Here is a 23,284-nt window from a genome sequence, read left to right on the forward strand (position 1 = left end):
ATATATATATATATATATATATATATATATATATATATATATATATATATTTGGACAGATATAATTTTGATGTTTAAAATAAGTTCATGAGCTCTCACTCAGGGTATCTAACCTGAAAAAGACGAGCTTGTGTACACCATCAGCCCTTCCTCGGCTACAGAAAACAAGATTGAAGTGTTGAACCAAGATAATGCGAACACACTGAGAGCGTAATCCAACAATTAAGCACTTAACCTCAAGTTGCCTACCAGTCTGTGTGTGAGTGCATGAATAAACGCTGCTCTAGGATAAAACCCTCGTAGGGATGTGTATGCTTAAAGGACTATAGATTCATTTTCCATTGAAATGACCAACCTTGTTGGCATCCAGACATACAAGTTTACAATATACTTTCATAAAAAAAGGAAAAACAAAACAAAGCTAGACCTGGACATATAACTGTAGCTGTGTTTCCGTTGACCACATAATTACGCAATTTGACATTTTGAAAATAGATTTGCTTAATGCAAACACAGCAGTTTATATATATAAATATCTAAAGTTTTTAATTAAAAAAGTTTTGGCGCTAGGATGAGGTGATTTTTATGTATTTATTTATTTATTTTTGGTCGTGTCGAAGTTGGTTTATTTCGCAAAACTGCAGTGGAAACACTATTTCGCATCAGCCGAGTCACATGATCAACAACTGGATGTTGCCACTGGCGCAAACCACGAAGAAGACGACAACAGGAAGTAGTTGGAGGATGATGTTAACGACTTTTCGCGTGGACAAACTTATTCACGTGTGATTTTAATTGAGTTTCTTACTTAATGGAAACAGCTGCGAAATTGACAAAATACTACTAGTAGTCGTAATCTTCAGTGTATCAGATTCTGAGAATCTGTGTGTGCAGTGGAGGGGACAATGGACCCATGAAGTCGGTATGAACTCATTAGTCCTCACTCTGCCTGTTATACACAGTCTCTACCCACATAGTTCACTACGAGTTTTAACATGAAACATCCTTTAAAATAATGGGATATTGGGGGGGGGGGAATAAAAGGGGAAAAAATCAACGAACTGAGTCTAATTTGAGTTCAAATTATAGGCGGCAGGACCACCCATATGGTTGGTCGGAGTGACGTGGAGCCACTAATTCTGTTGAGCTTAAAGAATCTCGACGTTTATACTGTTCTAAGCCCTTTTTCCGCCCACTGACTCTTATGTTTTCTAAACCTTTAATCTGCCGACCACACGAAATCGTAAAAATAAAAGATTTTCATCCTCTACATTGGTGTCTAAAAGTCAGTTCTGCACACTTGCAATCAAGGCTCGGGCTTAAGGGGCTACGAGAGATGGAGTCGGTGCTTCCTGCTCGGCGAGGCGTGAACCCTTACACACACAGAGGCAGCAGTTCAACGCTCCGAACTGAACTTCTAACTGATTGCATCATGGGAAACAACAGTGGTGAATTTTCTGATAATGTGTTTGACTCACCACTTAGAGTGGGCTTAATGCTCTTAACCACGGGCTGGAAATGTGATAATCAGGCAGGGACTCTGAGGCATTAGAGACAATTCACTGCTCAACAAGATGGTTGGAGTTAACATACTCCGCTCTCTACTAGGGCCTGACACATTTATCCACCTTTATCAGTGTATTTATGTTTGATTGGACAAGTGCATGTGATTTTTTTTTTTTTTTTTTTTTATTTAACCAAAAATAGGTTAGCTTTGCATCTCCTTCTGTAGCTTCATCAATCTACGTCCTTAGACCAATAATGTGTTGCTTTGGTGTTAAAACTTAGATTAACAGGCTAGCATACAGCACAGAAGAGCTGTTACGTGTTGTTTTAAATCTTAGGATTGCAACCCCAAGCGCAAGCGTCTCTGACCGTCTGTATAAAATGTTGAATGTTAATTTAAAATGAATTTTTACATCCTGTCAATTTACATCACAAGTCTTATTCGCTTTGCTCCCAACCAACTCTACATCGTCTGATTCGCTAAACACGCAAAGTGGAAAAGCCCGAAGCTGAACGTGCTACACTTACAACTACAGTGGATTATGAAAAAAAAAAAAAAAAATTAACAAAAACGATTGACTGAATTTAAAAACGGTTAATCATGGTGACACTGATTGTATTCAAAGTGTGCAGCGAGGGGAATTTTGAGCCTCCCAAACAAAACTGCAGTGGGGAGCCTTGTGATTGATGACACCAATACATGATGAAGACATCATAAAATAAAACTGTAACCAATCACCTATGACAATTTTTGTGTCTTAAACACGTTTCCTATTGTGTCAGAATCTAACATATAGCACAGACTCAACACAGAGCCCTTTGAAACTTTTCTTATTTTCTTTTTCATTTGTATTTTCAACATTTTCAATTATAGACATTCATGGGTGTTTTTTTTTTTCCCTGAGAGGCAATAATTCACTCGATACCTGGACACACGGACGCCGTGGGCATGTCTGCTGACCTTAAATGTAATTACATTCATCCTAGTTTAGCTTTATAGAAAAGATAATTAAAAATCCGTCTGTTCTGGCTTTGTTAATTTGCCGAGGTTTCCTGTAGGTAAACATTCAGACTAAACGCCGGCAAATATCGTCTCTGTGCACGGCCGCTGCTGTCAGTGTTGGCGCCGAGCGATTCCTTCTGAGTCCCATCATAAGTTTTCTCTTATTTTCTGTTCCGACAATGCATGTCATGTTGCATTATTTGCCTTGGATGAGAGTGGGCGGAAAGGCAAACGAGATTAGTTGATGCATGCTCTTGTTTTTCTATGAGTGAATCGGGGCTTTCAGAAATGATTTCATGAGTCAGTGTTTGGAGCACGCCTTTCAAACTCGCTTCTGTTCCATGTTTTCTTTTTCTTTTTTCTTTCTTTCTTTCTTGACAACAGTAATGCTGGTGAAATGATGCTCTGCAGAGACACAAAGCATACTTCAGGGTGGTCTGTCAGTGAGCAACTGCTTGTTTTAGAGTAGTGGAGGATTTATTCTTAGCTGTGTATAATGGAAAATTGGCTGTGATTTCATTCCTTATATGCACCGTCTGCCAACTCTGAAGTTCACTTTGGGCTACGTGGTATAATTGCTGGGCTAAAGGTAGGATTTGATGGGACTCTGGCTCATCTTTCTTTTTTCTTTCTTTTCTTTTTTGCTTGTCCAATAAATACAGGGAATCTGTGTAAGGAACGGTATCCAGGTGTAAGACGGAAGCAAAACTTCCTTGCAAAAGGTCAAGTTTTAGAAATCTTTTAAGAAATAACTGAATATTTAAACCAAAAATATAAAAACCATTAGTATTGCAATTATCATGTTAACTCTTTCCATATGATGTAAAAAAAAAAAAAAAGGTAGTCAAAGTCGGTTGTCATTACAGCTGCAATGGAATCATTGTTGATCCAAGATAGAGATTGTATAAGATGACTGCATCTAAAAACAAGTTAAAAGTTGATTAAAACATGCTGAAGAAATGTTTTCTTTTTAAAACATTAGCTCTATAGAGTGTGTGCGTTACTGTGATGTAGTGTCACATTTAATTTTTTTTCCAAGCGTCATGAATGGAGATGAGAGTTCAGTGTTAAATGTGAGTGCATGAGGTGGTTAAATAGATATGAACAGAATTATGTGGTTCTCAGTTGGAGCCGCTCCAAACATTTGACATGCTGAGGCGAGTGACTCTTTATTGGCGCAGACAGAGCGCCTGCATTGTGTAGAATGAGATTAAATAAATTGCGTTTGTTACAGGATCAAAGCTTTAGGAAGGTGGAGCGTTATGTGCATAAAGCTGCATTAGGTTTAGTTTAATGTGATAAGGGTTTTTAATATCCACACACCCCTTTAATCTACAGACAAGACCATTGTGTTGCGACACATTAAGCAAATTGCGTATCAGACAAAAAATATAGATTATAATCTTCCAACTGGATACCTACTGAAACATTCAGGTCTCATTCATTTTGTTGAGTCAAACAACAGAACAAAATTGGGGCTGTAGGTGGTAGAAATGCACCGATCAAATATTATTATCCGTATCGGTCCTAATATTGGAAAAAAGTTCTAGATTGGGTATTCGTGAAAGTTTGCTGCAGTTTATTTTTTACATGTTTGACCAAGATAGTGAACCTATTGTTTTCCGTTTTAGTTTCTTTATTATCTATCTCTCATTGGTTGTTGTCGCTCTGCCTGAACAAATTAAAGTTGTCGTTTTTGTGCGTTTGACCAAGCCTGTGACATTTCTGGTGTACTTAAATGTGCTGTAATGGTGCCGAGTTGTCAAATAAATTAGTAATTCAGTACATTTATGTCTATTAAAATAAAAAAATAAAAAACTACATTTTGAGTCAGTGCAGCACTTGTTTTTCTGTATCGGCTAATACTAAACCACAGATATATGTATGGGTTAGGAAGTCTCCCTGGTAGGCCACCCACACTGCCAGTCGGGTCACAGTTATGGACATTCCCTCAACTTACCTGCAGTAAGTTGCTACTAGCATATCTCTCAGTGCTGCTGGTCCATAAATGATAACATTCTGCCCAGTGTTTGATCAGGTTATTGATATATTCTTGCCGCCACCGGCCGCCTGAATCAGATTCAAGTCATGCTGTGACTGTGAGGCCTGCATGCAGCCGTCTAAATTAAGTCGGATTGCTTTCTGCTTCTTCTCCGGCACAAGCGCTCCGCTCGGCAACATTGCTGCTTCCACAAGTCGGTTCCTGGTCTTCTGACAGTCCATCAAACCTGCGCTGTCAAATGTGTTTATCAAAACCGTTTCATCTGCTGCCGGATAAAAGGGGCTTTGAGTGACAGAATGTAAACGTGGCAGTTTCTACATTCACATGCGTTCTGCGATCTCATCCATTTGTCTTTGATTTCCTATGAGGAAAAAGGAAGGTGGGACTAAAAATGTAGCATTTACTTCCCGCATCCAAGTTTAGTTCATTAGTTTAAAAAAAAAAAAATAGAACAATGATTAAACTAAATTGTCAGACCACAACTATTCATGAAATTTAATGTGCCAAAACACTGGGGGGGCAAAATCCTTAGTTAGCAACTACTGCCCTGTTTTCTAAAATAGAGAAGTAGTTTCTCCGTTTGCTCTTTTGTTTAGGTGTCTACGAGTTCATCTGCGGTAGTTTTTGCACAAAGACGGCTAATTTACAAGATAAGGTCTGGGTGCTGTCTCTAGGCTCAACAGTTGTGCCGTTTTATTTATATTTCGTAAAGGTTGACATTTTTAAAATGCGTTTGGATGAAATCTACACTACCAGAATGTGTTTTGATTAATGCTAGTAGCTGCAATAATTGCTAATGTCAGTTGGCACAGATGAGTTAAAATATAAACTCTGTCAATCTTTAAAGCTAGCGCTAACCACTCTGCTTCATGGTGACTTCTATGTAACAGAGTGGCATGATGTCACCTCTGCTTCTAATATAGATAATGACTTCTCGCGGCAGGAGGGTCTGGGATGCTTTCAATGTTGTCATCCTCAGCTCTGATTGGTCCACCTCTCATCCTGTCACTCTGATTTTGTTAAGAATATTTTTCCAGAGAAATGTTCATTTTTACTGCAGTTTTACTTTCATACCCTCTAAATGAATTTCCGCTCAAAGCTAACTTATCATTGACTCCCGTGTCGGTGGCTATGGTAAATAGGCTAGTCCTTTACTCTTGTAGTCAGTGTTATGAGCCTGTTCATACAAGTTTTAGACCTTAAATAACTTCAGCGTCCTCAGATCACTGTTTTTTTTTTGTTTTTTTTTTATGCGTTCACTAGCAGCTCAAATGCAATAAAGCTGTATTTCTTACAGTGTTGCCTGGCCATCTGTGCTAATTAAAAATGGTGTGGAAGTGGCTAAGTGCGCCTGCTGTAAGGGTTGATGTTGGCTCACCACTGTGATGCCTGTCAGCCATCGACTTAAGATGTTGGCATCATCTGCTGCTTTAGACCACCGACGACTATTGTACACATTACTCAAGTGAACAAAACTCCATGAAGAAGTCCAGATGGACAACAAAATCTGATGTCCGTTGTGAAATTAACCTAAAACAAAAGCTTCTTTTGTGATTCCTTTTTGTTGTACTGGTAGATCTGACAAAAATTAACCAGATTTCACTCCAGATCATCTGATGTAATGAAAAATCTCCCAGTGGGGATTATCATCCGCGCTCCTTTCAGTGTAGTTTGTGCAACAAAATGTGATTTATAAAACTGAACGTGTACGATTTATGGCTGATTTCTCTTTTAATTATTGGTGTTAAAATGATTTTTTTTCCTACATTTTCTGCCACGAGTGCTCATAAATTATGTTTTGGAGATAAAGTCACAGTGAATGTTGGAAAGCATTCACAGTAAAACGGAATTATAGTGATATATTAAAACTAAATTACACATTGCACATTTTAACTTGTATTCAGCATCTTTTCTTGAGAATTAGAATAATGAGGGTTTTGTGTTTCTTAGATGTTGCTGAAAATGTGCAAAGGTTTCACATGTAAAGGCAATCAGAAAGGCTAAGTTCTCTGTTTTATGCTGCCTCTGCACAGAACGACTCTTAAGGTACAAAAGAAACTTCTTTTATCTTTTGTGTCATTCGGCTGAAAACTGTGTGCTTCATATTTTCTCATTTTCAGTAAATAAAAGACATCGATCCATGTATTCCAGATAGTATGCATTATATGTTTCTTTTTCTCGTGTAGGTCAAGTAGACTTTGTGACTCTAAACAAGCCCTGTTTGGTAGGAACGACGGCAAAAATGGTTCTTTGGATTTGAAAGGTTGCTGAGCTCTGCCCTGGAGTATGCTGACCTTTACCTCAACTCGGAGGTCTCCACAAAGCCGCCTGCATTTCAATTTCAGCACGTTCCATTACAGAGGCCAAACACTCAAAAGAATAAAATATAACAACTTTCCCATTATGCATCCAGCCTTCGCTGCAGTTGGCTATAAAGTCAGAAATACAGCTTCCTTTTAACCCTCCTGCAGTTTTTAAAGACACTGGAGGGTTAAAAGTCACGTAGATCACGTAGGGTATTTTACTTTGTTTTCTGGCGGGGTCGCACTGACCCTGCGTGCGCTTGTTTAGTGCATGTGTTTTGGAAACTGACGGTCTGACGGGACAACTTTCAGATATTTAATATTACTAACTTAGTCTTTTGTCAGGTTCTCAATTATGTTCTGTAATGCCCCATTGGAGAACATACATTTTGAATATCATTGAGAACCTGATATTGAATTATTTATCTGTACAAAACCTTTGTATACATTTCTGGCACCAGCATTCTGCATACAAAACAGAGCAATAAAACAAGCTGTGATGACTTAAAAATGAAGACGCTGCGCCTCATTTAATTGTTTTAAAGTCTTAAAACGAAATTCAGCTTATTATTTTTGATTTATAACATTTAGTCAACAACGCTCAGTCTGTGTGATTCTCAAAGGAGAAAAAGTACAAATAGTTCACTGCAATATGCATTTTTAAATTAAACACAGTAATATTTAAAACTCTTCTTGACTCTAAACATTGCTTGCCGGCTTTATTCACCTATTCCTCTTGTAATTGGTAAACAATTGCTTAACAATATTTAGCTTATCTTTAGCTTATCAAACTAGACAAAAAGTGAATAACATTTTACATTCACAGTGAACCTTCTGTCACCTCTGCCATTTTTCATTTCACAAATTTCTCCATCTCTTCTCCTCCTTCAGCTCTGAACACCAGTGTCCCTGGCATCATAGGTTACTTCTTCTATCACTTAGAACAGTGGTTCCCAAACTTTTTCTTCTGCCCCCCTCCATGGATTACAAATGGCTGTCTGGTTGAAACGACCCGTGTGACGACGGGGGCATCGACTTTTTTGGGGGCAAAATGAATGTACGTAGCTGAAAATAGACACCAACATCGGTAGCCAACATTAGCAAGCCATCTTTTAGCTAACATTACCTGCATCCAGCAGCTTTACTCAACTCAGTCTGTTAGTTTGGAGGGAAAAACTGTGAAAAGCTCTTTGCGTTTTGCTGGTTTGCTGCCGTGATTCTAACACAAACCTACGTAGCTCCGCACAGCAGCAGCAGGTCTCCTTCACAGGTGGAAACCCAGCGCGAGCGTCGTAGCGCTCATGTTAAAGGCGGCTCGGAAAAACAGGTTACAACATGTTAACAAGGGATTAAACAGTTTTAACTGCTGATAAAAGACACAAATATGGGAAGTGTGGAAGCCTCTACTGTATCAAATTGACACAGGAATAACAGCGAGTTGGCCATTCTAAGGTAAAAATCCAGCGCATACAGTGTTCATGTTTTGGTTTTGTTTTTTTCATCCAGATGGCTTCCCGCATCCCCCCTGCAATGACACAGCGCCCCCCCTAGGGGGCGCGCCCCACAGTTTGGGAACCTCTGGTTTAGAAGATCAGTGTGAGCACTGCTGCCACCTAGTGGCTTGAGGCCTGTTTGAAGTTCAACCACTAAAAATGACTACTACAAATACAAAAAAAAATAAATAAATAAATCATCGCACTGACACTTAAGCTCCACTATTTGAGATGCACTGAGTCAGCATTACGTGGTACGTAGGTATAAGGCGTTCATCATTTTGGATTTTTGAGCGCCAGTCGAGTTGAAACCCGGCCAATTCTGCTCAGCATCCGATGTCTGTTTTGTCTGCATGCACAGTTGTGGACAGGAAGTGATTTCCACTGCGGCTAAACAAGCTCAGGAATCCCTTGTGCATCGATAGAATCAGGTTTCATGCTCAGTCGCTCTGGTTTAAATGCAGCTGGAGTCTCTTTTTTCCTCTCTGTCTTTGTACAACCAATGGGAGGAGAAAAAAATGTAGGGAAAATTGATGAAGGACGTTCTTGTTGCTCCCGTTCTCTGCAGGAGAACGTCCTCCACTCTGGATCTTAAATCCTTTCTGCACCATAAATATATTTTAGAACAACTTTTACAACGCTCATTGGAGATGTTGGGTTTATGTCAAAATGGATTTTTATGAGTTTTCCTCTGTCTGCCAGCAGGTTTCTCTGATATAGAAAAACAAACCACCGACGGTTGCAGAGTCCTCTAAGGCCACCGTTATGACTGATTTGTGCTGTCACACGCATTGCTTTTGTGGAGAATCAAATGTCTTTTTCTTTTTTTTTTTTTTTAACTTGGCTTCCTGCTGTTGTCTTTCTTTACAGAAGAACATGACATTGGCGCCCCAGGAGAGCAGAAACAGCCAAGCCGGCCCCCTGCACAAGAAGAAACCTCCCAAACTGCCCAACGGCTTAAGCCTGGAGTCATGCAGGAACAACCACAACCAGCACCAGTCGTCAGACCAGGAGAACAACCCCCGCCTGGCGCACACACAGGGGAAGAGGAAGAAGAAACGCCTGAAGAAGAAGCGCGCGACGGTGAGCTAAGTGCATTGATGCGTGAACGTATTTCTGCGTGGATTGTAGTGTAGAAATGAGAGCTGTCAATTACTTTTATGGGCAGCTATAAATAAGAGGACGGCTCACCTTGTCAGGTAATGTGTAAAGTCAGATTAGCGGTTTAGAGTTTCAGGAAAAACTTTCCACAAGTCGGCTCTTGTTGTGGCAGAACTTTGTTTTCGGCGTCATCCGTCCCACAACTACAAGTTCATGCTGTATGTTTCCCGTCACTTTATTTGACTTGGTGTTTCCTAAGTAATAGTGAGCAGTTTTGGCTAATAATTAGGGCTGTTAGCATTCAGATGTGTTGGCGGTGAATGTGGTTAATCGTGCGGTAAAGCATGTGATTAATCTGAAAGTTTTAAAGCCTGAGAGTTACATAATGCAGATTAATTGAACTGCCTATTCTGACCGAAAGGCAGCAGGTTATGGACTCGACACACAGGGAAACGACAAAAGTTGGGCATGTTGCAACCTTGAAATTTCGCGTGCATGAATTTCGCTGGTCGCTCATTTTGCATTTTAACTGGTTGCAGTGAGACAGAAGGAGGGACGTGCATATTTATATTTCAGACTTACAAAGCTAGGCGTAGGGATTAATCACATTGTCAGTGTGTTATTAATGGGATTAAATATTTTAATCGGCTGACAGCAGTGCTAATATTTCAACATTCCTCCGTATGGATACGACAATATTAATATTGCTGTCACAGCAGGGAGCTGACATATATAGTTAGTTGTTTTGTTTTTTTTTTTCTCACACTAGCGCAGCCACATTGCTGACATTGCGTCTCTGCTGTCATGCTTTGCTATTTTTCAGACAAAATCTCGTGATTTATTCATAAAAGCTCTTCAGATTTCGTAGGGGGGGGCGAAAGTATTTCTTCAGCAGAAGTGATGGTTGCTGCTTTGACTCCATAATCATAAGCTGTTTTAAGAACCTGCTGTGCTGATTGCACTGCAGCCGTGTTGCACATACACTTTAAGTTATTTCACCCTCAGGAGCATTTCGTGTGCCGACAGCGAGCGGTGCTTTCTTCACATATACAGCAAAAAAATAAAAAAAATCGAATTCCATTAATGCGTAAAATATTGGCAGCCCCCTTTTTCACTTTTTGCCACATCATAACCACAAACAAATGTTTCATTTGGGTGTGAAGTGATAAATCAACAGACAACATCAGATAATCATTGTAGTGATAAATGTTCTTGAAAGGCATTTTTGTTTACAGAGACATTTTATTCCATTGTATTTATGGTTTCAGTTGTGTGTGGTTTTTATTTCACATTTATTATTTGTTTTTGGTTGTTTGGGGATTTTTATTGACACAGTTACTCAAACGATCGATCAGTCAAGTTTATTAGTTTAGCACGTTTCAGCACCAAGGCAGTTCAAAGTGCTTTACATCTTAAAAATACAACAATAAGAAGTCATTAAAATAGACACCATACAGTCAACAATTGAGAAACCAGTAATAACCTTTAAATTTTGATGCATGAAATCATTAAAAACCCTCAACACGCATCAAATATGTTGGTCAATCTTCCATTTACTACGGTTCAAAATCAACTCTAGATGGTGGGGTTTTAGCCTTGATTTAAAGGAACTTAATGTTTCGGCGGTTTTGCTTTTTTCTGGAAGTCTGTTCCAGATTTGTGGTGCATAGAAGCTGAACTCTAGAGTTCTATGTTTGGTTCTGGTTCTGGGGATGCAGAGCAGAACTAGAACCAGAAGACCTGAGAGATCTGGAAGGTTGGTACAACAACAGATTTGTAATGGGTTGATTACAAATCTGTTGATTTATAAACTATCTACAGTATTTTAAAGTCTATTCTGGAAATTGGGGTGATTTGATCGGTCTTCCTAACTAATCTTATTTCCTGTAATAACCCAAGCTTGTGGGACCATTTGGATACTAAATAAGAGGGGTCCTAGGAGTGAGCCTTGTGGTACCCCACATGTCACTTCTGTCCACTTCCATGAGAAGTTACCTATTAAAACAAAGAAATTCCTGTTCTTTATGTAAGATTCAAACCAATTGAGTACTGAGAGTCCTGTCCAATTCTCCAGTGGTTTCAATAATGTATCATGGTCAACAGTGTCAAAAGCTGCGCTGAGGTCTAACAGAACCAGCACTTGTGGTTTTTCCACAGTCTGTATTCAAGCAGATGTCATTGAACACTTTGACAAGTCTCAGCTCTATGGTGAGTACAGAAACCATGCAAAGTTGATGCCTCTGTAAGCACCAACTTTGCATGGTTGTGGTGCTGACAGCAATGTGTCTGAACCACTGTAGTCCTGGGTAGCAATGGAAACAGAACAATATCCTATTCAGTCCCTTATAGTGGCAAAAATAATACAATGAATTATTTCTGTCACCACTTTGTTTTGCATTCCTTTATTTCCAAAACACTTCCATAACATGAAGCTATCATAGCTCATTAAAGTAGAAAGTGAATCAATATAGACAAAGTGATCTCAGTGTGAAGTATGCCTTCTCGGTGACGAGAGCATACAAACGAGTCTGTTGAAGCAGGTTTTTTTATGAGCAGCAACGTAACAAGGTCACAAATGAATATTTATGTTACCCTGATGCAGCAGTAAATTTCTGCCAGCAATGACTTTTACAGACCTTCCTATGGTTCCATACAGTAAGTGCACACAGTGCCACATGCACAGAGAGAGCCTCTGAGGTTGAGCTCTGTTATCTCCCTGGACGAGGGTCACTCTATTTTAGCTGTGAATTCAAGAGCTGCGTGAGCTCCAGGAGAGAGAACATGTTACCTGTACAGGTACATTCACCTGTACAGGTACATTCACCTACACATGTGCTACTCAAATGTTAGAGCAAAGACCTGATAACAACATGACTGTATTTCATGCTGGACTGTACAGGAGGAGTCTCTTCCTTGGGTATGCTGAAAGCTTCAAGTGGCTCCAACTGAAGGCAGCCTGACCTACATTTTGCCTATTTGAGCTTGTGTGATCTCTTACAGGACTAATAGACGCATATAGGGAAATTAAATCCAGTCTACAGGTGTTATGTTTATTAAAACCTAAAACAAGACCATAAAATCTACCATATGAATTACAATATATATGCAATGTACAAAATTTATGCATGAAAGGACTTAAAGACTTAATGTTTCATAAAATTAGCCCTAATTTGTTCGCTGATCGATCCGGTAGAAAAATCTACGAGACAAAATCCAAGAGAAGGGGAGAAAGCCTTTGCTTATCCAGTCCATGTGTGTTTTGTGGATTTCTACAGTCTACAAAACACACATAGAGTCTTATGATTGTGTCGCTTTAGGCATTTCGTCTAAAGCGAGGAGTCGGGAATGCTTTTAAGCCACTGGCCTATCCGCATAATCGAAGCAAGAGGCCATTCTGTTGGATGGTACAATAGGATGGACTCTGAGTATGAGGACTCAACAAGTATTTTCTAAGTTCAGATTCTTGACAGGTGGAACTTTCTTCTTTTAAACTCTTAGTGGCCATCACAAATGAAGAAGTCTGTAAAAAAAAAAAAGCGTACGTTTTAAACTCAGTGAATTCCTTGTGTGTTTCTTCCAGTTGTATCAAATATGGTTTTGATGACCTAATGAGGCAGACTGCTGCTGCAAGTACTCAGACTTTTAGAACAATGTTTTTTTTGTTCCTATCAACATGCAGATTGACCCGCGAACCTTCATTCGCACTGCAGAATTTCTCTGTCACACTTAATGACATTTGCATAATTGAAAAGCTCATCGTCTTTGCCTCCTGCCACCTCCTGTTTTTTTGTTCTCGGAGCTAGCCAGCAGAGCTATAATCTCCTCATTGGCTCCACCGAAAATAAATCTTAAACTATTGTCCTTATTCAAGGTTACATTATAAATATCAGACGTCTCTATCAAGGTTTAATTCTCCATTTTTGGAAAACCTACAGTCGGAAGGCACAGCGGCTGTTATCAGCAGTGTCACAATGACAGAACAAAAAAGGAAAGAAGAACATTTCCTGTTGAATAAAGAAATAATTATATTTCCCTCATTTCGATTCCTCTCCCAGCGCGGCTCGAATATTTCTGCTTTCTTTTTCGTTTTCTCTTTGACATTGACCCAGTGTGCTGATCTATGGGATGTCGTAAGCTGCAAATGTTGCCTCCCCTCCAAGTTTACACCCAACTCTGAAAACTGAGCCCAGGTAGGGGTTAAACCTGAATATACATAAGGTGGTTAGTGATACAGAATAAATCAAAAGCATCCCCAGCCTCTCTGCTATTGATGTCATTTCATTAGTTTCTTGTCTCCAGTGTCATATGAAGTTACAGATTGGTTTTCTTGAGATGACTATCTCAGGCCTGAAAGGTCAAAGGGTGTTGCATTAAATTAACTTTGCTCAACTTTTTTAGACAAGCTCTATAGTCATATTGTTTTGATTTTGGGGTGACTCATGACACGTCTGTCCTTACAAAAACAAGAAGACGCATTAACATCCACTGAGCTGTCATATCATTGTGCTGAACTTGACCTGTTACGTCATGGACTACACTAGATCCTGGAGGGTGTGCTGTGGGATTTGGCACCAAGAAGCTAGCTAGCAGCAGATGCTTTAACTTATTCAAGCTGTGAGGTGGGGCCTCCACGAATTTGCCTCGTTTTTCCAGCACACCCCACAGATACAGAAATTTGTCTTAAACTAAAAATGTTAAACTCAAAATTCTGCCACAAATGTGCCAATGTGAAGAACCAAGAAATAACATTCATGTAGGTATTCGCAGCATTTGTTTAATACGTTGTTGATTCAACTTTGACAGTAAGTCGAGCCTCAGGTCTTTTTGAACGTCATGCCACCATTTTTCTCACGTGTCTTTGGGCAGTTTTACCAAGTCTTCTTTGCAGTTCTTCTCAAGATCTATCAGGTTGGATGGATTCGTTCAACTGCCAATTTTTTAGACCTCTCCAGAGATGTTCAATTAAACTTAAGTCCAGGCTCTGGTTTGACCACTCCAGGAAATTCAAAGAGTGATTCTGAAGCTTCTCCTTTGAGGTCTTGGCCATGTGCTTTGGGTCGTTGTCCCATTGAACTATGGGATCCAGATGATCTGGAGCTGGTTTTCATCCAGGGTGTCTCCGGACATTGCTGGAATCATCTTCCCCTTTATCACTGACTAGCGTGCCCGTCTCTACCAGAAGGTCCTTCAGGTGCCTTTTGCTCAACTCCAAACAGGCTGCCATGTCCTTATTATTAAGGAATGGCTGCTCTTCCATCCAGGCCTGATTGGTGGATTGCTGAAGAGACTGTTGTCCTTCCAGAAGGATCTCCTCTGTCCACAGAGAAACCCTGGAGTTCTGACAGGATGATCACTGGGTTTTTGGTCCCCTCTCTGACTAAGGGCCCCCCTCTCATTGCTCAGCTTTAGATAGAGTCCTGCTGGTTCCAAGCTTCCTCCATCCACCTATGATGGAGGCCAATGAGCTCATTGGAACAGTGAAAGCAGCAGAAATGTTTTTTTTTTCTGGATCCTTCTCCAGATTTGTGCCTCAACACAATCCTGTCTGAGGTTTACAGGCCATTCCTTTGATTCCATGCTTGGTGTTTGACCTCTGACCTGGCCTGTCTACTGTGTGATCTTAAATAAACAGGTGTATGCCTTTCCAAATCAAGTCCAATCAACTGAATTTACCACTGGTGGACTCCATTCAAGCTGCAGAGACATGAAGATGATCAGTGGAAACTGAATTTTGAGCTTTATTTGCAAAATATTAAGCAAAGGCTGCGAATACTTATGTGAATCTGATGTTTTTGGTTTTCTATTTTTAACAAACTACCAAGACACCAAAACAAAAGTTTGCACATTTGTGTGTAGAATTTTGAGAAAAAAAAAACAATATTAATTTATAATACAGTTGAGAATAACAACAAAATGTGGAAAAAAAAGTGATATTTTCTGGACACAATGCAAGTTGAATATATGGACATTGTCACCGTGGTAACAGTATCAATTTCTGCTATGGCGTCAGAAACAAACACAGCAAGTTTGCGCTCTCCTTCTCATTCCTTATCCATTATGTAAATAGTTGTTTCCAGCTTTTTGTCTCTTAGGTTGTCATGTTTTCCCGAGGAAGCTTTGTTCTGCTCACTGACAGAGTGGGAGCCTGTGGTGGTTGCTGCTTTGTACAGTCGCTCTGGTAAACAGAACAGCGTGCTGTGAGGCCCATCTGCTCTCTGGGGTGATGAGGAAAGGAGTGTGGTGGGTGAGCAAGGAGGGCTTAGGTTAGATCTCCCTCCTCCGAACCCCTCATGTCTCAGAGCAACCACCTTCCTGCCTGTCTGCTGGTCTGTCTTCTTGTTTGTCAGCAGTTGAGGAACAATAATGTAAAAAAAAAAAAAAGAAAATTAAAAAATCGGTTTGTTTTCAATGTGAGAATCTCGCTGAGAAACAACATAGAGCAGCTTCAGACTCAGTTCACTTTAGTTGGCCGGTTTCCTGCTCATCCTTCAAACAGTTTTTAACCGGGCTGAGGTCGGAGCTTTGAGTTGGCCTCCTTTGTTCACCGGAACACCAGTGAGACTACGTCTGTGTTTCTATTAACCATAAAATTGTGCAAATTTGAAATAAAAAAATTAATAAATTTGCTTAACATGCCAATTTTGAAAAAAGAAAAAAAAATGTTTTGTGATAAACAGTTTTTGTGCTAGAATACGGTGTTTTTAGGCAAGTCAAATTTATTTATCCGTCCATTCATTTTCTGCACACCCTTGTCCCTTAGTGGGGTCTGGGGCGTTGTTCGTTCCGAAGCTAACGTTTCGGGCGAGAGGCGGGGGTCACCCTGGACAGGTCGCCAGTCTGGCAACACAGCGCACACAAACAACCATGCGCACACAGGAGAATTTAGAGAGACCAATTACCCAGTCATGTTTTTGGACTGTGGGAGGAAGCCGGAGTACCCGGAGAGGACCCACGCATGCACAGGGAGAACATGCAAACTCCATGCAGAAAGTCCCCGGGCCAGGAATCGAACCCAGAACCTTCTTGCTGCAAGGCAACTGCGCCACTGTGCAGCCCAAATTTATCTAATAAGATAAAAACAGATTTATTGATAAAGATATAGTAGCACTATGGATCTGTTTATTGGGAAATGTTCATGCTCTCTCTGTATGGTTATAACTCAACAGCTAAATGGAACATGTCCGGTGCTGAACGTGATGGTTTCTGAGGCGCTCAGAGTGTTGTCCAGCTCTGGGATTTGAAACAGCCTTCAAAGAGAGGTCTCGAGCAGGCCGGCTGGTCAACTTGAAGGGCTCTGAACTCTGGCTCTCTGGATATTTTAGCTGGCTGGGATCTCACTCTGCCTGCCCTGATGGAGAAGTCCTGCTTTAGGACTGCCAGCGGCTGTGTTATTATCCAGCGTCAGTCTCTTACCTACACTGAACTTTCACTTCAACCTGCTGGAGGCCGCTTGTAATGAGATCAAGCTAAAAGCACTAATGGCTGCTCTCAAGGGGCTGGTTTATATATATCTGTGTGTGTGTGTGTGTGTTTTGTCTCCTGTGTCCTTGTGTAAATATTTGGACTGAAGCCCTTATTGTGTCAAGATGGAGGCAAACTTGCCATGGTTGTCAATCTCCATTGACGATGTAATGCAATGTTCAGCTCTTTCAGCTTTGTGGGTCACCCTTAATAAGCTTATCCTTTAAGCCAGTAGGAGATTTGAAGAAAAGCATTGTCCTGATTGTCAGATAAGATGCCAAATCCGTCCTGTGGGGGATGATAACCGTCACTGTCACTGTGGCTCTTCATGCAGCAGCGTTGGATCAAATCAAATCATTGTGGCTTATTCTGAGACACATGCCCATTATGTGTGAACATGTCGACGCTGCTCCGTGTTTGACAGTGGCCTGTGGATTTACCGAAGGGAATATGTGATTCACGGGTAGGTTTCTGTACGATATATCGAATCACCATTATTGTCACAATCGGAGTAACTTCCTTGGACGTGATATTGTTTTAAGATTATGCATTCATTTTCAATGTAGCTGTTCAATTAGCTGGACTCAAACGGCCCTTCTTGCAAAACCATGATGTGTAGCTCAAAGACCAAGAGTGTTTTCACACCTGATGGTCTGCAAAATCGGAGCATTTGTTGCATTTTTAGCTGCTTACATACTGCAGCTTTTAATAGTGGGATACATTGCGACCGGTTTCGCGACCGTGCCTGATATAAAGCGCAATATATGGGCTAGTCAAACCTGAGATGACACAGTCTCTTCTCAATAACAGATTTTCAAAAGCACTTAATGGTGAACCATTCAACATGTGCAAACAACGAAACTGCATTTTGACTTTTCACGAAAACATATTTCTAAAACGTCATCTCTCGTCGTCGTTTTAAACCCAACATCGCGAATCGCATCATCTCTTGTGCTGGACGTTCTGCCACGCCCTTTGCCCTGGCCTGTGAGATCCTTCCACAGCAGCGTGCTCGTGTCGGCTCCTCTGTAAACCTCTGAATCGTCTCCGCGATCGTGCGCGTCTCTGCGATCGTGCGTATGTGGCGTAGGCACTGATGCTTTGTAAACCGGTCTTTCCACGCTGTCATTCTTTCCTCTGTGCTCGAGCTCTTCTGACAGCACATTCGCACCTCGGTATCAGTAACTTCATGCTTCCGCCCACTCCCACTGCATCTCGTACGGATGACTCGTATGTCTGTGTTGTTCCTACTTCCAAAGGCCTGTCTGTAGCAGGAGCCCCCTGATGCTGTTTGACACGTCTAGGCCAGCATGTCTTTGAAAATGGTTTAATGGGTTTTCCTTTTTTCTCTCTTTCTGCTTGCCTTGCATTAAAAGAACATGCTCCTTTGAAGTGTCACTCCTCTAAGAAAGCAAAGAGAGGGATAGGGGACCTGCTTCACGACTGACTCTTTTTCATAGCTCACTCTCTCTACATCTGCTGAGTAAAGACAGCCAACATTTGCTCTCGCTGGTCACCATCCAGCCTCGTGCTGGATCTCTCTCCTGACAGCCCCCACTATCAGCTCATGAAAAATTAAGTGGCTGTACTTAAAGTGTCAGCCACTTTAAGCCCAGACCCATTCCAGCTGCCAGTCAATGCTGGCCGGTGGGTTGTAAGTGTTTGAAGAAGCTTTTATCGTGGTTGTCCTGCTCCGTCGCAGTCAAACGGGCTTCAAACCCGGCCTGCTGTCGGTTACAGCGCTCAGGCTTAGTGACGAGAGCTCAAGATAGTTTGAGCCCTTCTGGATGGGAAAGATTTTTTTTTTTGTTTCTTCCCCAGAATTTACTCCTGCTAAAGGAAACACAAAGTTCCCAATGCAACTTCAATACTTTGTCCTCTTTCTTTATATCCGACCTGCTGGAATGGCAACGCATAATAATGGTGTGAAATGAATTCTTCAATATAGAACAGACTTTTAATTATAACGGGTTATTTTACAACAAAAATTGTTGTAAACAATTAAAACCCTTTTTTATTTGTTTTAGGGAACCAACTAGAGCTCATATAAATTCCAACTTCTGTCTTAAATGTATCACCTCAGACAGCAGTGTGGCCTGCTGTCAATTTACATTTTGACTCTTCAATCCTGCACGACATATCAGCACTAATATCGGTATCGGTCGATAGAAGTCTGGTTTTTTTTTTTTTTTTTAAACTGTGGGAGGAAGCTGGTAACTTTATTTATACAGGACATTTTCAGCAACAAGACAAATCAAGGTGCTTGACACGAGTTAGAGGAAATAGAAACAAAATAAAAGGAAAGCAAGAGAAAAATATAAAACGTTTGCAAAAAGTGAAAGTGTAGAACTACATATTGGTTCCCCATGTTTAATAAGAATAAGAATTTATAAACTAGTAGGGATTTCTCTGGATTCTTGATATGATAAAACCAGATGTTGGTTCTCCATGTTTGGTTCTATAAAGTAGACGGTCCTAAATGTTGATCTGAGGTAATGAGTAGTTTCTTTAGACGAGTTTCTCTCGATTCAGAGTTTGTTCTAGTTCCTGCTCTGGGTTGACTGAGATCCTCTGGATCTTTTTGTTCTGTAGTCCTACAAAACAAATTGGGCCAATATTTGTTTCCAAATTTTTGCCATTTGTTTCTGGAGGGACGGGGAGAAAGTTGGTCATGTGGTTTTTGTTTGGTCATGTGACGGTGACTGAATGGACCAAATCCCAATAAAGACAAAGTAGTCTAAAATGTGTGGACTAAGTTTTTTTTTTTTTTTTTACATTAAATCCACTACATCCAACTACGTGATATAAAATTTAAAGGACACTCGTATCACCTAAACCACATAAATTCAGCTTCTTCATTTTTCAGTCGGACTAAAATCTATTTTCACTTTAAAGTGAGTGGTAACGTAATAGTTATAACTGCTGAAGGAGAAATGACGGATTCTTAAAGTCTCTCTAATCGTCATGTTGTTGAAGTGGAACTTCACAGAACGTAGATAAAACTGCACAAGCCTCATCCTTTAAAAAGACTCAGTGGCTTTATTTTTCTGTTTGAGCTATCATTTATTTTACAAATCTAACGGCTCTGTTCTTTAATCTTGAAGCTTCCCCTGAGGATTTTTTCCCCCCGTCCTTTAATCATCCATCCAAAGAAAATCCTGAATGTGTGACAAGCGCTATAAATAGCTGCTAAACTTGGAAAATGAGCTCATGATGAGCACTTGAGGTTAGCAGAAGCGGTGCTACTTCATGGCATGAAATGAGAGAGAGTCTTAAACGGCCAAGAGAGGAGCAATATCTGAAAGCTCATATCTGCACGAGAACTAGAAAATCCTCTTTATTTGCTTTTCATCAGTTGCAAAAGAGAAAATTTCTATGATCCTTTTCCTCCATTTCCGTCTTTTTAGAGCACAGTAGACTATTTCCTCTGAGCAATTTGTCCATGTAGGAGTTATTTCCAGTCAATTCTCTGATATTTGATTACCATCAGCCCAGTGGTGATGTAGCTTTCTGTGGAATAACAAGGGCTAATGTTCATACAGTGGCTTCCATGTTGCATTTGAAAAGGACTCTGTTGTGACTACTGTATATAATTAGTACATTTTCCAGCTGATTTTGCGTGTGAATATTTTGTTTTCCTTGTCACAAAAATTTAGCTGGAGAAAGGAGACTTTCCGATGTTCAAAACTTGTAATAGTATTTTTTTTTTTTTTTGGTTCAAATAAAAATCTGTAAAGTTGGTGAGAATTTATATTCAACCCCTTTTATTCTGAGACCCTTCAAAAACAACCAGGCACAGCCTAATGCGGATACAAATCCCTTCAAAGGACCCTGGCTAAACAGATGATACTGGCTTGTGTGTAATTTAATCTCAGTCTAATTCCAGGTGATCTGTGAAGGTATCAGAGGTTTGTTATTGAACATTAGTGCAGTGGCCCAGAAGGGTCAGGAAAATGCTAAAGCCACAACCAAAGAACACAACAAAAGCCACAAAAGACGTCATGCTAAAATTGAAATTATGCTAAAAGGGAAGGAGTGCTACAATGGCTTTTTTGATGTGGAAGCTATGTCAAAATGAAAATTATGCAAACACGGAAGTTATGGTAGAGCTTATACCATAAGTTATGATCTCTCATAACGGAGCTTATGCTAAAACAAAAATTAGCCTAAGATAAAATAGTATTTAGGCTAAAACAAAAGTTAGCCATTCCTAAAACAGAAATTATGCTAAAATATAATTTTTTTGCCAAAACAGAAGTTATGTTAAAATGGAGCTTATGGTAAAACAAAAATTACCCTAAGCTAAATCAGAAGTTATGCTAATATGAAAATATTGCTAAAACGGAAATTACGCTAAAGCAAAAGTTAGCCTGTCCTAAAATAGAAGTTATGCTAAAATATAGTTTTTGCTAAAATGGAAGTTATGCCAAAGTAAAATTATGCTACAAAGAAAGTTATGCTAACCTGTTAGCATAACTTTTGCTGTGTTTTTTTTGCTGCCCTGTTATGGATTGTGTTGTTATGTTGTGGCTTTTGCATTTGTTGGCCCTTCTGAGCCACCGTACAGACGAGAACAAAGTACCACATGAACACAGCAGGCAGGTCAGATAGGAAGAAGAAGTAAAATGTAAGAGTTTAAAGCAGGACTAGGTTATGAAACAACATCCCATCTTTATATTTCTCACAGACCTGTCACATAAAATCCAAAAGAGATCATATTTGATGAGATTTGATTTATGTTGCCGCGTCATAGCTTGTAGTTTTCAGAATATGATGGGATGCTGACATTTCTCCTCACGTCAGATCAGTGTTACACGGTGCATAAGTTAAGTTGATGCAGATGTAATGTTTCACATTTGTGGAAGAGAACTGTGAGCCTCAGCTTTATACAGTGATTTAAACCATAGAGAAATAGCCTCGGATTGGAGGCAAAGCCAGATGCTACTGCATGAAATTTGAATTAGAAATCAGTTTGTGTGTACTAGTGACAGAAACAAGGACTCACTGTTGTTGCTGGTCCAAAAATAACACCCAAAATACCAGACTGCTTGTCAGGAAAAACAGCATCGTACATCTTGGATCACAACTGGCCTGCATGAGAGTTTAGTCAGGCACTGACATGGAGCGGATCGGATGAAGCTTTTATTTCCACCAGAGGAAATGTAACGTACGGTATTCACAAGAGAGCAGCGACATAAGGTTGATTTATTCAGCTGTATTAAAAGTTTTACCTATTTGAACTTGTAGGATCCTTCTGCTACCGTATGTACGTTTTTTTTCTGATTAGCAGCCTGTTAATACTGCAGGTTGCCACGGGAAAAAGCACAGAGACGCCAAATCATTGGCATTTCAGTAGAGATTTTCTGTCAATGAAAACAAAGTGGCTTCAAATTAACAGCTTGCTAACATGCTGGGTTGTTTTTTTTGTTTTTTTTTAACGCCAATGTGAATATCCCATCAGTACCTTTAAACTGCGAGTGCCTTGGAGATGAAATGCTTCTCCAGTTCCTATTTGGACTGTAAAGCAAATTGAATCAATTTGCCAGATACATTATTCATAAAACTCTTCGTCTGAATATGTATAGAGTAGTTGCTGATGTGAGAAACATCGCTCTCAGATGCTGATAATTTCTCGCTGAACTCCTGCTAAGCGGAGCGTGAACGTGAGTCGGAGGAGGCAACGTGTTTGCAGACCTAAAGGAATTCCCTCTTTTCCTCGCCGACTGATTTTTTTATTTTTTTTGTTTTTTTTCTGGACTGTATTTCCATTCTTGAATGATGATCAGAGCTGCCTGGCAATACACCAATGTACTGGCAAGGGACTGATATTGTTCTCTCTGTGCTCTGGTTGGATTTCACGGTGCGGTTGAACAAGCTGATACATTATTGAGTTTTAAGCGAGGCCTGGATGAGATAGAATCTGATCGCATTCCTTCTGTTTTACTGCTTTGTTTGTTCTCAGAATGAAAACAGCTGGCAGAAAATTTTCTTTTTTTATTTATTTTTTTTGTTTCTTTTTTTTCTTACTAGCTTCATATGTTTTCAGCTGTCTTATGTCACTTGTCACACAGATGCAAAATAAAAAGCAAATCATTGTGTCTGATCTTCTTCACATCTGGAATAGTAAAACAAAATTTTCCCTCTAAGAAATTCAACAAAAAATGTGTAGTTTACCATTTGCCTGCTAATTTTCAAACAAAAGAAAGAAGATCAATTCTCTCAGACCAACTTTGTTCTCATTCTTAAATTACAATGAATCAGAACAATGATGTGTTTGCTTTTGGGGATTTTTTTCCTGCTATAGAATCCCATCAAATATAACGATTAACATATGTTTAAAAAAAAAAAAAAAAAAAAATCAAATTGATGCTTCAAAAAAAAACTAAAATCACATCTAAAAATTTTGATGCTCCTTT

General features: G+C 39.8%; 1 protein-coding gene across 11 annotated transcripts in view; it reads left to right on the top strand.

Moving 5' to 3' along the window:
* The window catches only part of auts2a (activator of transcription and developmental regulator AUTS2 a), a 360,916-nt gene that overhangs the window by 54,731 nt on the left and 282,901 nt on the right, over positions 1-23,284 (top strand). For all 11 annotated transcript variants that reach the window (XM_015030771.1, XM_015030777.1, XM_015030775.1 and 8 more), the window contains exon 3: positions 9,177-9,389. In XM_015030771.1, coding sequence (XP_014886257.1) covers positions 9,177-9,389 — 213 coding nt within the window. The remainder of the gene's footprint in view (positions 1-9,176; positions 9,390-23,284) is intronic.

Source organism: Poecilia latipinna, unplaced genomic scaffold (genome assembly GCF_001443285.1).
Source record: "Poecilia latipinna isolate Pla-1442-1.1 unplaced genomic scaffold, P_latipinna-1.0 Scaffold192, whole genome shotgun sequence".
Classification (NCBI taxonomy): domain Eukaryota; kingdom Metazoa; phylum Chordata; class Actinopteri; order Cyprinodontiformes; family Poeciliidae; genus Poecilia; species Poecilia latipinna.